The sequence below is a fragment of the Mesocricetus auratus genome, unplaced genomic scaffold (genome assembly GCF_017639785.1).
Source record: "Mesocricetus auratus isolate SY011 unplaced genomic scaffold, BCM_Maur_2.0 Super-Scaffold_100003, whole genome shotgun sequence".
Lineage (NCBI taxonomy): Eukaryota > Metazoa > Chordata > Mammalia > Rodentia > Cricetidae > Mesocricetus > Mesocricetus auratus.
The window spans coordinates 16,700,620-16,716,282 of record NW_024429188.1 but is presented as its reverse complement, the minus strand read 5'-3'; the positions used below and the strand labels follow the sequence as shown (position 1 = coordinate 16,716,282).

Sequence of the window (15,663 nt, the reverse complement as noted above, 5' to 3'; positions counted from 1 at the left end):
TCCCTGAAGTAGGGTCGTGAGCTGCTATGCTTACTCTGACCTGTGGTATTCCTTGGCTGCTGAGTGTCAGAATATCTTTCCATCCAAGCTGTAACAACCAGTATTCTTTGGCTCCCGAGTGCCAAAATCCATCCCTGTCCATCCATCCGATCCGTCGAACGAAATGCTCTCTCTCTCTCTCTCTCTCTCTCTCTCTCTCTCTCTCTATATATATATATATATATATATATATATGTATGTATGTATGTATGTATGTATGTATGTATGTATGTATGTATGTGTGTGTATATTCTATTCCTTTTCAGACAGTTTCCAGATTTATTTTAGAGTCTTTTTCCAGGACAAGACAATGAACTTTCTGGTGTTTGAAGAACATTCAGAACGGCAGTCTCGCCTGCCCCCTGATTAAAAGTCCTAGGGAAACTGGATTGCTTCCTGGCTGGATACACATCCTCACCCTCTTGAGAGCAACTCTCCAATGCCTTCTCCCTACGTCATAATAAAATCCAAGCCCTTAATCACATGCCTACCTATTAGAGTGTGCCCTCTCTTTTGGCAGGAGCAGAGATGTTTTGGCTCCTGCTCCGCCCCTGGCCCCATTCTCACTGGCAAACAGCAAGAAGCATATTTATGCTAAACAACAGTGTAGCACCTAGGAGGAGGCAGGCTCATTTTGTTCTCTTTACAACCCTACGACGTTGGTACTATCATCTTCACCACTCTTACTTCACTGGGAACCTGATGCGCAGAGAGGCTGAGTCACATGCCCAAAAAAGGGCAAGTGGTTAGGAAACATTCTTGTCCGTTGAGCCAACGGGTGGGGTGACAAATTGACTGGAGTGAAAACAGGTTTTCTAGGTGAATCTCGGGGTACACAGAGACCTGGAGCATCCCTCACATGGGGGGTGGACAGCGCGCCCTCAAGAGGCCAGGGTGCACATCACTCCTTGGGTAGAAGCTCAAAGGCAGACCCAGAGAGGCGGAGTCAGAGAATCCAAACCTAGGGTAAATAAAGGGAGTGTCACCCTGTCCAAGGCCCCTGAGACCTAGAGACTCCCGCCTCCCCCGGGCCGACAACAACGAAGTGCTGAGTCACGCTGACTGACGACCTGCGCTCTGCAAACCCTTCTTCTGTACCCTGTGTCCCTGACGCTGAGGCCCCGACTCTGCAGAGGCTCTAGGCTCTGCCAGCCGGCTGTGGCTTCCCTCCTGGGCCTGCGCTACCGCAAGAGTGAGTGGCCTGGGCGCTCTCCCCCCATCCCCCTCCAGGGTGATGTATGTGTATTTCTCTGTGCTTGTGTTGGTGGGGGAGGAGATGCGGGTGGTGTGTGTGTGTGTGTGTGTGTGTGTGTGTGTGTGTGCGCGCGCGTGTGTTTTGGAGCAGGAGATGCCCCAACCAGTTTTCATGATGCTTCCTTTCCAAGCCTACTACTGGCTCCTAGGGTAGCTGTGGGAGGGAGATGCTTAAATAGCACCGAGATTTGGTGAAAGGGACCACAGCTTGGCTTTTCTCCAGACAAAACACTATAATTAGCTAACTGCCTCATCCTTGTTTATGTGTGTAGTATCTAACTGTGAGAGTCTGGGAGGACCCAGAAAATCTAGGTGGAGGCAAAACTACTTACTAGTTGCATATATCTGGATGTTGACAGGCCTGTATTCAGTAGTTCGTTTCTGTGCCCCACATTTCATGGCCCAATAGGTGTTTATTGATTGTCTGCTAGAGAGGATCCATTTTAGGATCTGCCTTCACTAACTGGAGGGTACTACTGTGTAGAGTCCCTACGAATAACAGCAGCTCACTTTCCCATAGCACTATTCGAAACCTTTGAGGTAGATCTTTTTCTTTCCTTTCTTTCTTTCTTTCTTTCTTTCTTTCTTTCTTTCTTTCTTTCTTTCTTTCTTTCTTTCTTTCTTTCTTTCTTTCTTTCCTCCCTCCCTCTCTCCCTACCTCTCTCCCTCCCTTCCTTCCTTCCTTTCTGGAAACAGGGCTTCTCTGTGTAGCCTTAGCTGTTCTTGGCTGTCCTGGAACTTGCTCTGTAGACCAGGTTGGCCTCAAACTCACAGACATCCTCCTGCCTGTGCCTCCTAAGTGCTGGGATTAAAGGCATTTTCCGCCACTGCCCAGCTGAGCTAGATATTTCTTAATCCCATTTTGTAGATGAAAAAGCTGAGGCACAGAAAGTCCCAAGTGAAAACAGGCTGGAATGTGACAAAGCTGAGATATAAACCTGAGGTGTCTGCCCCAAGAATCTTGTTAAAACACTTCTCCTGGTTGCAGTAGGAATCTTTGAAGGATTGGTTAGCATTCACTTGGTGAACAGATCTGAGGATTTAGGATTACTTGTCTGCAAACACCTGAAGTTAGAAAGGGGGTTGATTGTATCTGTTCTGAGATATTTCCTAGGTAATAACTTAGACTTCTTCAATAAATAATGAAACACTCTTGAATAATAAATGTGGCATATAGGTTGTTCCTGAACCATGAGTTTCCCCTGCAAGGGGCAGTTCATACGTAATTTGTCTGTGCTTCAGAGGGCTTTATTAGGAAGTGCAAAGATTTTTTTTTACCTAAAAAAATTGCCTGCACAAGACCTATATAAGATCAAGTCTATCAAAATTCCAACACACATGGAGAAGGGTTTGTGAAGTCCCACCCCTAACTGAGGAACTTGGGCAGTTGGGGAGGGATAGGGAGTATCAGTATTCCTCAGGAAAATAGCCCCTTTTAGGATGCCCATGCTTCAGCAGATGCCTCAACACCCTTGTGCACAACAAGGACAGCACCACTTGGACTCAGTAGGCTATGTAGGTGATGGAAAAAACAGCATGAAGCTGGGAGTGAGATGTGACAGGGGTCAGAAAGGAACTGGAGGGGAATGAGGGGTTGATAATGGTTAAAAACATATTGTATACATTCTTGAAACTACTAAGGAATGATTTTTAATGGCCTTGGACTTTAGAGATAGATCAGTAATTGAATTCAATCACCCTTGAAGATCTCTTCCAGTGCCAGCACCATCATATTCTGGTGAGATTCAAACACCTCTAGGTTTTTTCTCTTTGCTTCCAGTGTCATCAAAAGAACCCCCCACTTCCATCTTCCATGATAACTCATGGGATAACCACTGAAGAGTGGTGCATGGTGTGGAGGGGTCAAGAGATGGCACTGAAACAAAGCATATAAGATGATCCTTAGATGTTTCTATCCAGTTCTTCCAAAGAGTTGTAATTGCTAACTATTGTACAGGTTGACTGCAGGGTTACATGAGGAAACTTCGAATAATGGGGCTCAGGTACCTGGTAAATACTAATACATGTTCACCATCACTGTGTTTTAACAATCATCTAATCTATGTCCTATTCATAGTAAGTACTTAATAAATTACAACTGTTAGAATTTGGGGGCAAGTTTAATGTTAATATCTTTAGTTTAGAGTCTGTAGATATTTCCTCCATTGTGATTTCTTTTGTTGTCTTTCAGTTTGCCCTCTATTCTCTACAGCTCAACACCAGAACATTCTTTATACACTTCAAAATGGGATCATCTAAGAAGGTTACTCTCTCAGTGCTCAGCCGGGAGCAGTCGGAGGGGGTTGGAGCTCGGGTCCGCAGAAGCATTGGCAGACCTGAGGTATGCTGCCTGGATGACTACTTTGTGCTTTCCTTTCTGAAGGGACTGGCGGGATACTGAAGGGGATTTGGGAAGTAAAGGCCAAGATGGTCATGAGCTTCCATGTGTGGTGCCTTTTTTTGGGTTTCTATTGCTGTGAAGAGGCACCATGACCATGGCAGCTCTTATATGGAAAACATTTAATCGGGTGTCTCGCTTACAGTTTTCAGAGTTTCAGTCCATTATCAACATGATGGGGAACATGGTGGTGCAGACCAGGTGCTGCAGAAACAACTGAGACTTCTACATCTTGCATGAGTGATAGTCACACCGAGGGAAGCTTGAGCAAAAGAGACATCAAAGCCTGCCCCCCACAGTGACACACTTGCTCCAGCAAGGCCACACCTCCTAGTAGTGCCAATCCCTTTGGGGATCATTTTCTTTCAAGCCACCACAGTGCCAGAGGGAAAAAATGAAACTCCACAACTGGGACCCCATGTGGAACAAACCCAGCCTAAAGGAGGTTTCTGGAATGTGGATAGTGAGTTTCTAGGTAGCAGATGCAGCTTCACTATAGGAGATGCATTTGGTTTTCTCTGCATGCCCATGTTCTGCCTTGAGCTGTAAGCCTCAGCACCCTTATCCTCAACTGTGCCCAACCTGTAGCCTCTCCACCATTGCTTATGTGCTCATACTTCAAAGCACAAGTAAATGTGGATCTCACTTTCAGATTCCTCCTGGGGAAGACAGTTTGATTGGCTCTGCATGGGTCCCGTCTTCTGGCTAATGGCACATAATAAAGGATTTATATTTGTGCATTGAGATCCAGCTCTGTAGACCTCTGATGTGGGGTAAGGAGCACAAGGGAACTCAGAGATTGTGACTCTAGATGCTTTTTAACATTGGAGACTTTCTTAAAATTTGAATACTAGGGAATATGTGAAATTTAGGGAGGTGCCTTAGCTGCACAGAGAAGTATCAAGCAGTGATCATAACCAAGGGCTATAGGCCCCAGAGCTATCCCACATTATACATGTGAATAAGAGAAGAAATGCATTGTAGCGGTAGATTGGGTTTGGGGAAGTAGGACTGATTTCTTACACTCCACTGTAGGATTTTCATACTGCCTTGTTGCTAAGCTTTATACCTCTCATTGCATATGGGCTCTTTTGTCATTTTTTGATAAAAAATGTGTCTGAAAAAACGTTCATGGAGTTGTTTTTTCATCAGTTTTTGTTTCAGTATTGGGGACTGAACATAGGGTTGACCCTTGCATATGCTAGGCAAACAATCTATCATTGAACTGTATCCACAGTTCTCCTTTTATATTTTATTTTGAGACAAGAGTCTCACTAAGTTTCCTAGGCTGACCTTGAACTTAAATCCACCTGCTCAGCCTCTTGAATTGCCAGGCTCACCTTTGCTTATAGGGTTTGAAGGTTTTGCCTTTCTTCAGTGAGTGGTGCCCTACATTGTTGATGGGTTTGATATTTTCAGTTTTAAAAATGGTGTACAGCAGGATATTTTTATATTTGTACATGCCAAAGGAAAGTTCAAAAACTAGCTCATCAACATCTGTATTACTTCACACAATAATTTTAAAATCTACTCTTAAGCAAATTTTAACTGTAAAATACACTGTCATTTTACAGTGCTATTGGCTTCTTGAACTTATTCTTCCTATCTGAGGAACATCGCTCTACTTTCTCACCTCAGCTTCTGTAAGCCACCATTTTAGATTCCACGTACAAGTAAGGGTGTGCCTTGTTTGTTGTTCTGTGCCTGGCTCATTCCACCCAGCACAATGCTGATCAGTTATTACAGTGGGTGGAAAGCACTTCTCCCTTGTCACCCCATCAGTCTTTCTTCTATCTTGTGCCTCTGCCATTTTTCTTCCCAACATTAACTCACTCATATATATCTCTTGAAAGCCAAAATGTACCATTTGCCAAAGAAAATACACAAATAAGTTTATCTTGGTGGCTAAATGCATAGGGCCAGATGGAGGTGGTGTCATTCGATTAGCTATTATCATCACGGGAAAACTGGAAAGAGTTCTGAGACCTACAGACGCCTGTTAGTAAGCCATTACTATGTACTGAGTGTAGCTATTACTTTGATTAGTCCATCTGTCAAGAATGTTATCTGGAGACAATGTCTTAGCACTTTTTAAAAATCCTGTGAACCTCTTTAGTGGTCTGTCAAAACCTATCAATTCCTTTGTAAAATAGTCTTTTGAAGTGCACAAAACAGAATAGATAATTTCCAAAAAAAGTTGTTTGATATTATAACATGGTTGAGCTTTTTAGAGATGATTTAGTCATCTTGTATTTTTATATTAAATAAAAGTTTTGAGTGGTGCATCTAGTCACATCCTAATTTCAAATGTGAACAATTTTTTTCAAATACCTAATCACAGATGTAATATGTTATGAAATAGCTTTAGTTTCGATTGGTCTCAGAATCACAGTTACTGGTAATTTATTATAATTTACTGAGCTTACTCACAATTGAAGAAGAGACTGGATTTTAATCTGGTCACAAGACAATGATAGTTGTACAGCAATGTGAATATGCTTAAGGTTACTAAACTGTGTTCTTAAAGATACTTAAATGCTAAATTTTTGACTTAGGGAGATGGCTTAGTGATTAAGAGTGTATAGTGCGTATGTGGGGGACCCTAGTGTGATTCCTAGCACCCTTGTCTGGTGATTTATAACTATCTGTAATCCAGCTCAAGGGTGGCCTTTTGCTTACAACCTCTGAGGGCACCTGCATTCATATGCACATACCCTCACACAGAAACAGCAATCTGCAGATAATAATAATAGTAATAATAAAATTTTTTAAATGCTAAATTTCATTTTATGTCCATTTTACTATAAATAAAAATATTCAGAAAAATCTGAGGGTAGTGAAAATAAAGATGTAATTCCCCTCAATATAATTTTACATCCTTGAATTTTATGCTTTATGCCATATAAGAAACCTTCATTGAAAAACCTAGATTTTCCAAGACTCTAATATGCTATTTAAATTCAGGTCTCTTGTGTCACAGGTATTCTGTAACCCTAATGGAAGAGAGAAGAATAATTCAGCTTTGCTTAATCACAATTGAGAATGAAAGTGTTTCCAAACAGTTATGTTTTACATTATTGAGGATTATATAAAAGACAGTTTTGTGTCTTGAAGTTTTTCACTTAACATGGTGACACAAGAGCGTTCCGTGTTACTATAACTTCTTCATAAACATCATTTAAAAATATGCCTCCTTTTACTGCATAAACCCTACTATCATTCTCTTGTTCAAGACCCTGGTTTTGACTTTTGATGTTGCTAACATATTTCCACATTCTACATAAAGGAAGAGCCCTTACCCCCACCCCAACTAGCAGAAATGAAGGCATTTGTCAACATTAAGGTTACTCTTCGAAGTCTATGCACAAAGGCTAATGTCTTAAAGAAATTGGAAACTTTGGACTTCAAAGCTATTTTCACATTAAAGCTGCAAAACTGCTCCATTTTAGTAGCCGCCACAAGTGTTTCTTTTTCTTCCTACCACTACACATGTAGAAACTGAAGAGAAACTGACAGTGAGCCTTCCTATAGTTAGCAATAAAGAAAAGATGGGCTGGGGCTGGCTCACATCATCACTATAATTATCCATGGACCAGGCTAGACAGTCCTGGACTTTGAAAGACTGACTAGCATGTTGTTAGCAGGTGGTTCCTTTGTGCTCCCAGGAGAGAAACCCATCATCATTGGCACTTGTCTTCATTTTGCCCAATTCCACCAGATACTATTCAATAGAATGACATTCTCTGTGGGTTATTTAATTACTTAAAGGCATAATTTGAAACAAAACTAGAGGACATCGCATAATGAATGTCCTGTTCCATTTCTCCCCTCAAAGTATTTTGAACAGAAACCCAGATGTCATTTTGTTCACAATTGTTTCAATTTCCATCTCTGAAACACAAGAATAAGAGAGGACAATGGCATCTATGTGACACAAAAGCTGAAGTGGTGAACTATCTCAGGGGTAGGAGGGTATCAGCAAGAGGGAGAATGCGGACATGAATAGATACACGGTATAATGATATATGAAAATAACACAATGAAAATCATCACTTTGTATGCCAGCTAACAAATTAATGAAAAGACATGAAGGGGGATGGCACAGGAAGGTACGATGATAAAAATATAATTGTAGTCACGTTATCATATTGGAACATTGAAAGAATTCCTTAATATTATCAAGTAGCTATTTGCTGAGACAATAGCAACCACTTGTACTCTGACACAGAAAGGAGGAAGAGGACAAAAGCAAAAGGACATATATCAACTGTCCATCCACATTTTTAAAGGAATGACCCTGAAAGTTCTATCTAAGGAATGACCCTAAAAGTCCTATCCTGGATTTCTGTGTGCTAGCCAGATTCAATCATAGGACCTGGCTACAGGAGGCTAAAGAATCTAGCAAAAGCACCACCCAGAGTTTGGGGTGCACTCTGAGTATTTAGGAGTATTTTAGACTCAGTAGAATGTCATTTGAAAAGCACAGCATCTGTCCTATCTACAAAGGCCTGCCATTTCTCATAGGCCCTTCCACCACTTCTGGATTTCCAAAACCTACTGGACTGTTGGAGCTTTATTATGGGGTTGCTACAGGCCCGAGGGCTGGTGGCCACAGGTTTCATTTGGAGTTCCAAAGAACAACCTTGGAAGCTGCTATTTAAATTTGGCAGCTAAAGGATTTGGATGCATTTGCAGGAAAAGAAACATGTTGAAAAAGAGATGTGACTGAATTGGGGACCTAATTAAAACATCGTTGAAAATTAGGGTTCTCACAGAAGTCTGTTCTTGTGGACAGATGGCACATGTTTATTGAACATGTTGCTCAAGCTATGGTAAATGCTTAGAGATTACTGAGGCCTAGTTTTCAGGCCTGCAAGTAGCACTTCAGTACAGCAGTTTAATGCAAACATACTCTTTTATTGGAGTGTCTCTTATACATGCCTCTCTCTCGTCTTCCAGCCAGTTGAACAAGGTCATCACTCTGACACTTGTCTATAGCCCTTTACTTATACTGACTTTCTTCTTGTGAGTGTGTTCACATGGCATATATTGGTGACTGGAGGAAGCCAATGTGCAACGAATAAAAATAATACTGATATGGTTTAATTGTCTGTGTCCTTCCCCACATCAAAGTTTGCGAGCCTACCTTTCAAGCTGATGGTATTAGCAGGAGGGTCTTTGGAAGGCAATTATGTCATGAGGATGAGATGTGCATATCTGGAATTAATGTCCTTATGAGGAAGATCACAGAGAGTGGAACCCTGCCATCATGTAAGGAAACAGAATGTATTGCCTATGAATCATAAAATGTATTTTTAGCTAGATGCTAAAGCTGGGGCTGCCTTGATCTTGGACTTTTGAGCTTCTACCACCAAAAGAAATACACTTTAATTACTTTGAAGTTAATTACTTTATGATATTTTGTGGTAGCACCTTGAATTGATTAAGACAAAAGATGACACCTGTTAAAAGAAGCTTTTTCCTTGAGAGAAGCTTTCCCGCCAGCCTGGTTCTAGAGCCGCATCAGTCCCAAATAAACACACAGGAGGCTATATTAATTATGAAGCTGTTGGCCTTGCTTGTTTCTTACTGGCTAGCTCTGACTTAAGTAATTACCCCATAATTGTTAATCTAAGTATTTCTCTTACCGGAGAATAGTTCCGGGCTTCCTACCTCCATGGCATTACATGTTGACTCTCTTGTGTTTCTCCTCCCAGAGTCCTTCTGGACTCCTAGTCCCTCCTATCTAGATTCCCTATAGGCCAGACAGTGCTTTATTGACAAATGCACAGGACTTCCCCACCATCTCCTCTTTTCTGTTTAAACAAAAATAAAGGTCTTAACTTTAACATAGTCAAATCATATATAACAGAACAGTTATCAAGTAAGAATACAGTTACAATATTTTATCTATCAACATTTAGCAAGATTTAAAGAAAATATCATCCATCCCATCCTTGTGAGTCTAAAGTTCTATATGTAGCTTATCTTTTATCATAACTAAGGAAAACTATAATTATAACTATCTATCTTCAACTCCATCAAAGACCACAGAAGGATAATATATAAACACTAGGATTGACAGAGATATCTTACTGCCTGGACAGTCACCCGAAGTTCCTCTGTAACGTTGGGGCATCCATCTTCAGCCCATAGGCCACAATGTGTCCAGAAGATTTCTCAGCAAAGCAGGAAATTTCAAAACTGTCCATCTGCATTGGCAGTCTGTCAGTCATTTCTCTGTGTCCTGCAGAAATTCTCTTCCATGAAGCAGGAACCCTGTAAGACTGAGTTCAGCAGTCACTTTCCTGTGGGTCCTGCATGTCCAGACTATACAACAACAGTCAAGCAGTATAGGCAAGAGCAGTTTCTTGCCCAAATGGCTAATCTTGCCATGTTGAAAGCAAACTCCATAATGAGTTTCTTCGATGCTCATTTTCCTCTCAGACATAACTGGTGCTGCCAGGAGCAGACATTTCTCATTGTCAAGAAAAACCCTAAACTATTTTAAATACCATTTTCTGAAGGTCTTTGAGAGGTTTTAAGACTATCTATCTGTCTCAAATACATCTCTATATATCTAGAAAACCTAACTTACCTAACTATAAGTTCTGACTATTATAAGTAAATATCTATAGTCTGTATTCAATTATGCATTATGTTTTAAAAGATCAGTATAAGCACAATACTTAATCAAGAGGAGAAATATAAGCATCACAAAATTGACCTTGAATTTGTATCAATAAATGAAAAACAATACCCATACCATAATTCCCTTTTTTACCATTAAAAAAGACTGGCTGTGTTCATTAATCAATTATAAACAATCCCATATAAATGAAAACAAAGGTTTAAAAACAAGATGGGAATTAGGATGTCGCTCATTCCAAACTGCTTCATGCTGGAAGGGGGCACTGTTCATACCATGGGGATCATGACAAAACTCAGAAATTTGTATAAGTCCTTATTTTCAGGGTCTGTGAAGCTCCATCATCTTAGCTGTTTTGATTGTTGGAACACCTGGTCCACCACTTCCGGGGGTCTTGGTTCATCAAACCACAGAAGCCTGGAAGGAATCCTCAGCCTTTCATTTCCTGTAGAAACATAAGCAAAATCTCCTTTCCCAAGTAACATATCCTTACACTTAAATTTTGAAGTCAAGGCATTTTCAAAAGATAGAAGTTGAATTAATTCAGCAGCATTTATAATCAAGTGTACTTTAGTTGTTCCTTCCTTAGCAATGAAAAAACTGAAAAACATAATAGCGTACAGTATCCAGACTCTCTGTGTATTTTCCATCTTTACGTGGCTTATTTATTTATCTATTATTATTCTATTTCTTTTACTTTTATTTCTTTTTCTCTGAGACAGGGTTTCTCTTTGGAAATCTGCCTGCCTCTGCCTCTGCAGCAAATCTTACTCTGCCTCCCGAGTGCTGGGATTAAAGGCGTGTGCCACCAACGCCAGTTTCTCTATTTTACCACTATGCCTTTTTGTTTTCTCTCTCAATCTTACGTATATTTTTCAACACACTGTAAACCTTTAGAGGTTTTGTTCATCCAAGTCTTACTTTACTGTAAATCTTTATGTTTTTCTGGCCACGTGTCTTATCTGTAAAACCGCGGCTGTTTTAAACTGCCAGTTTTTTTTTCCGTCAAGATGGCGGGCGTAAGCGAGACTCCAGCTTACCGCCTCAGTCCATGCTGACCTCCAGCAAAAGCTGCCACTTCCAGGTGTACGTACAACTTTTAAATCGTTAGCAAAGCCTCTTAAAAGAACCTTGCTGTTTTTTTTTATGCCGAGTCAGGATGACTGCCTTAATCAAGCCTCGAGTCTCTGCTTGCCGCTAGACAAACAGAGCTCGCCTGAGAAAATGCTGCTACCAAAAATCTGTGCTTCTCCCCGTTCTTCTGTTTCTAAAATTCCTTTAAAGCTTTTGTTATTTTGCGTGGAAATTCAATCCCACTTCTGACACTATTTTGTTAAAAGAAGCTTTTTCCTTGAGAGAAGCTTTCCCGCCAGCCTGGTTCTAGAGCCGCATCAGTCCCAAATAAACACACAGGAGGCTATATTAATTATGAAGCTGTTGGCCTTGCTTGTTTCTTACTGGCTAGCTCTGACTTAAGTAATTACCCCATAATTGTTAATCTAAGTATTTCTCTTACCGGAGAATAGTTCCGGGCTTCCTACCTCCATGGCATTACATGTTGACTCTCTTGTGTTTCTCCTCCCAGAGTCCTTCTGGACTCCTAGTCCCTCCTATCTAGATTCCCTATAGGCCAGACAGTGCTTTATTGACAAATGCACAGGACTTCCCCAACAGACACCCATTTCTTCTGTTGTTTTGGGCAATAGTTCTTGTGTTCTATGTAGATATGTCTCTATCAAATAGTTACTTGGCCACAAGCTTGACAATATACCTTTTCATTCTTTACCAAGTGGGCTGTGTTTTCCCAATCTTTCAAATTTATATTTCTTTTGATCTGGTCAAAGGGAACCATGCCACACCTCCAACACTTTGTTAGAAATGCCTTTAGCTAAGTTAAATGTCTGACTTTAGTACTCGAGAGTTCTGCTATCCATGAAACACAAGGACAAGCATACAGTTCAGCCATGTTCTTGGCTTTGCAACCAGGATCACCTTTGCTGCAGCTTCCATCATGTTCCCCATTTCTTTCTGAGAAATCATGTGTGCTTGTTCAGGGTTGTTCAGCTAGTGCTTCACAAAACGGGGATGCTTCCTGTGGCTCTCCTCCCTTCCTTTTGAGCCCTCCAAATGTCACATTCCAGTGACCATCATGTAACTTTTATTTTTTTTTTCTGCGATGACTCTCAAAAGCCTTCTGGCCTTGAACTCATTACTCAATCCCAAAAGCTGCTTCCACATTTTGATATTTTCATTCTAGCACAGTGCCACTTCTCAGTAGCAGTGAAGACTCACTGATCTATGCGTGGCTGATAGTGACAAGGGTAGACTGAAAAGAGGGGACTTCATGTTTCATAGTTTGAGAGCAGTTTATTTGCCCATATGAATTTCTTTGACACCAAGAAGTAATAAATATTTGTCCTCATCTTCACCCATAATAAGAGACAAAGGATAAAAAGACACATAATTAGCTCAGTTGATACACAAGAGCTAGGTAATTCAAAATCCATGTCAAACATAACAAACTAGAAACGGAAATGCAGCTCCTTAACCCTAGAGAAGGGAGTCTAATGAAAAACAGAAAAACGAGATTAACGGCCTGCTTGGCAAAAAAACTTTAAATAGCCAGCTGTATGAAATCAGGGACAAGACAATGACATCTACTACCATCGTTTCTACTCAACACTTGGAGAGGTGCTAGCTCACAAATTCAAGAAGCTAAAAGAGGTGTAAGTTAGGGCTTGTGATGAAGCTTGGTGGTAGAGTGCTTCTGTGTACCAGGCTGGTTTTTTTTTTCTTTTGGGCCACCAAACAGCTCCCAGATCACCACATAGAGACTTATTAGTTTTGAATGTTCAGCTTAGCTTAGGCTTGTTTCTGTCTAGCTCTTTGAACTTAAATTAACCCATTTCTCTTTATCTACCTTTTGCCTTGGGGCTTTTTACCTTTTACTTTTCTATTTATTCTCTCTGCCTGCTAGCCTTGCCTATTCTTTCTCATGTGTAGATATTGGTCATTCAGCTCGTTATTAGACCAATCAGGTGCCTTAGGTAGGCAAAGCGAAACAAAAGCAACATGTCTTTACATAATTAAACAAATGCAGCATAAACAAAAGTAACACACCTTTACACAATTAAAGTAATATTCCACAACACTTCTGTAGTGTGCATGAGTTCCTACCTTCCCTCTTCAGCACTGTGGGAAAAATAGAAAGCACAAGCTTTAAAAATAGGAAAAGGCTGGGTTATTTGCTTATGAGAAAAGGTCGAGTTATTTGCTTAGGGGTGTTGGTTGAACTTTTGCTCTCAAATATTTGCTCCCTTCCTGTAATAGGACTGTGTGTTCCCATCTCCATGTTTAGGTGTGTTACCCATGAGTCCCAGGGTAAGTGTCCTCCTTGTTTCGTTAGACCATGAGTGCGCTGTTTTAACTAAGTTCCAGAAAGAAGATGCAGAGGCCAGCTGAACTCAGCAAAACCTAGAAAAATTGTAATTTGTGGTTTTAAACTAAAGTCAGGCTAAAACTATTTTTTATGAACTATTGGGGAAACATACTGGTAAGTACACCGGTAAAATGAATATCTCAGAAAAAACTCGAAAGAAGCTCCAGGGGAATTACTAAAATTAGTAAGTGCTTAGCAGTGTTCAAAAGTCATGTATATATTCATATTTGTAATTCCCAACAGCAAACTGTTCAAAATATAATTTTAAGAGCAGTTTATGATACCATTAGAGTATGTTAGCCAGAAAAATTAAAATATATGGAGAACCTCTGTGAAGAAAACTATAATTCCTTATTGAAGAACATTTAAAAGATTTAAATAGATATAGCATGTTTATAGCTGGGCAGTGATGGCACATACCTTTAATCCCAGTACTCATGAGGCAGAGGCAGGCTGATCTCTGTGAGTTCGAGGCCGAGTTGGTCTACAGAGCGAGTTCCAGGACAGGCTCCAAAGCTACACAGAGAAACCCTGTCTCAAAAACCACAATTAAACAAAAAACAGATATAACATGTTTATAATTAAGATAAATCAATATTAATTGATCAATAGACTCAAGGATATTCCAGTAAAACTTCTTTCTTCAATCAAAGGTGCTGATAACAATTTCTAAACAAATGAGAAAAAAAACAAGCAAGACAGCCTTGATGATAACACAGCTGTTTCTACTCATTGACTTACCATGAGGTTATTTTTCAGTAGCCTTTGCATAAATATTAATATTTATATGCATAATATTTATAGTAGATATCTCAAACTCAACAAGATCTAAAATGAATTCAGAACTATTTTAAGGCTGCTGCTTCTCTAATATTCCTTGATTTGTTGAATGGATTTGCTGTATTTCCAGGCACCATGACAAGAAATTTGGGACTTATTTGATAGTCTTCCTACTTGCCTCATAATTTTTACCTAATCACTCAATGATTACCCATCTCTACTGCTATTATCTTAGTTCTGCCCCTAGCTCCTGCTCAGAATACTGAATATCCACTGTCCTCTGTAGATTGATCTTTCTAGACCTAATTATCTCAATTCCCAATTGTAACCTATTACCTTCAGGATAAGATTCAAATTCCTTGAAGATTTGAACTGTAAGCTGGGCAGTGGTGGCACATACCTTTAATCCCAGCACTTGGGAAGCAGGGGCAAGCGGATCTCTGTGAGTTCGAGACCAGCCTGGTCTACAAGAGCTAGTTGCAAGGCAGCCTCCAAAGCTACACAGGGAAATCCTGCTTTGAAAAACCAAAAAAAAAAAGATTAAAAAAAATAGTTAGTTATGGTGGTGCACATCTTTCATCCCAACTCTTAGAAGGAAGAAGGATTAAGAGTTTAAGGACAGTCTGAGATACAAAGAACTTGTTTCAGAAACCAAAAACTTTAATCCTTTGTCTATCTCTTGTCATAATTCTATGTGTACTATAGAGACATAGTATGTATTTTTAAATACCATATAGTCAAATTTAAATATTTACTCTTTTTGATTTGTATCACCATAGACATTTCTATTAGAACTATTTTAATGAAGAGCAAGTATTGGATATATGCAGATACATGAGATTAACGTGTTAATAGAAGAAATTAAGGCTTATTAAATAAAATTATGGAGAAAATTTGTTTCTGTGCAAGAATATTCAGGAACATTTAATTTTATGTGCACATGGAATTCCAATGAGTGATGGACAGAGACTTCGTCAAGCATACCAATCTTGTTTACTCCTCTTCTTTCTGGAACATTCTCTCTCCACTCCTTTCTGATTAACTCCAACATGTACTTCAAGACTCAGCTCAAAAGTCACTTCCCTGGTAGCAGATTCCCTGATG

General features: G+C 40.1%; 1 protein-coding gene across 2 annotated transcripts in view; it reads left to right on the top strand.

The window, feature by feature from the left end:
* The first annotated feature begins 908 nt into the window (after nucleotides 1-908).
* The window catches only part of Pir (pirin), a 101,053-nt gene continuing 86,298 nt past the window's right edge, over nucleotides 909-15,663 (top strand). Inside the window, exons 1-2 of one of the 2 annotated variants that reach the window (XM_040744079.1) lie at nucleotides 909-1,275; nucleotides 3,485-3,634. In XM_040744079.1, coding sequence (XP_040600013.1) covers nucleotides 3,539-3,634 — 96 coding nt within the window. In that variant the 5' untranslated portion in view covers nucleotides 909-1,275; nucleotides 3,485-3,538. The remainder of the gene's footprint in view (nucleotides 1,276-3,484; nucleotides 3,635-15,663) is intronic. The other variant, XM_040744078.1, reaches the window with a different exon arrangement.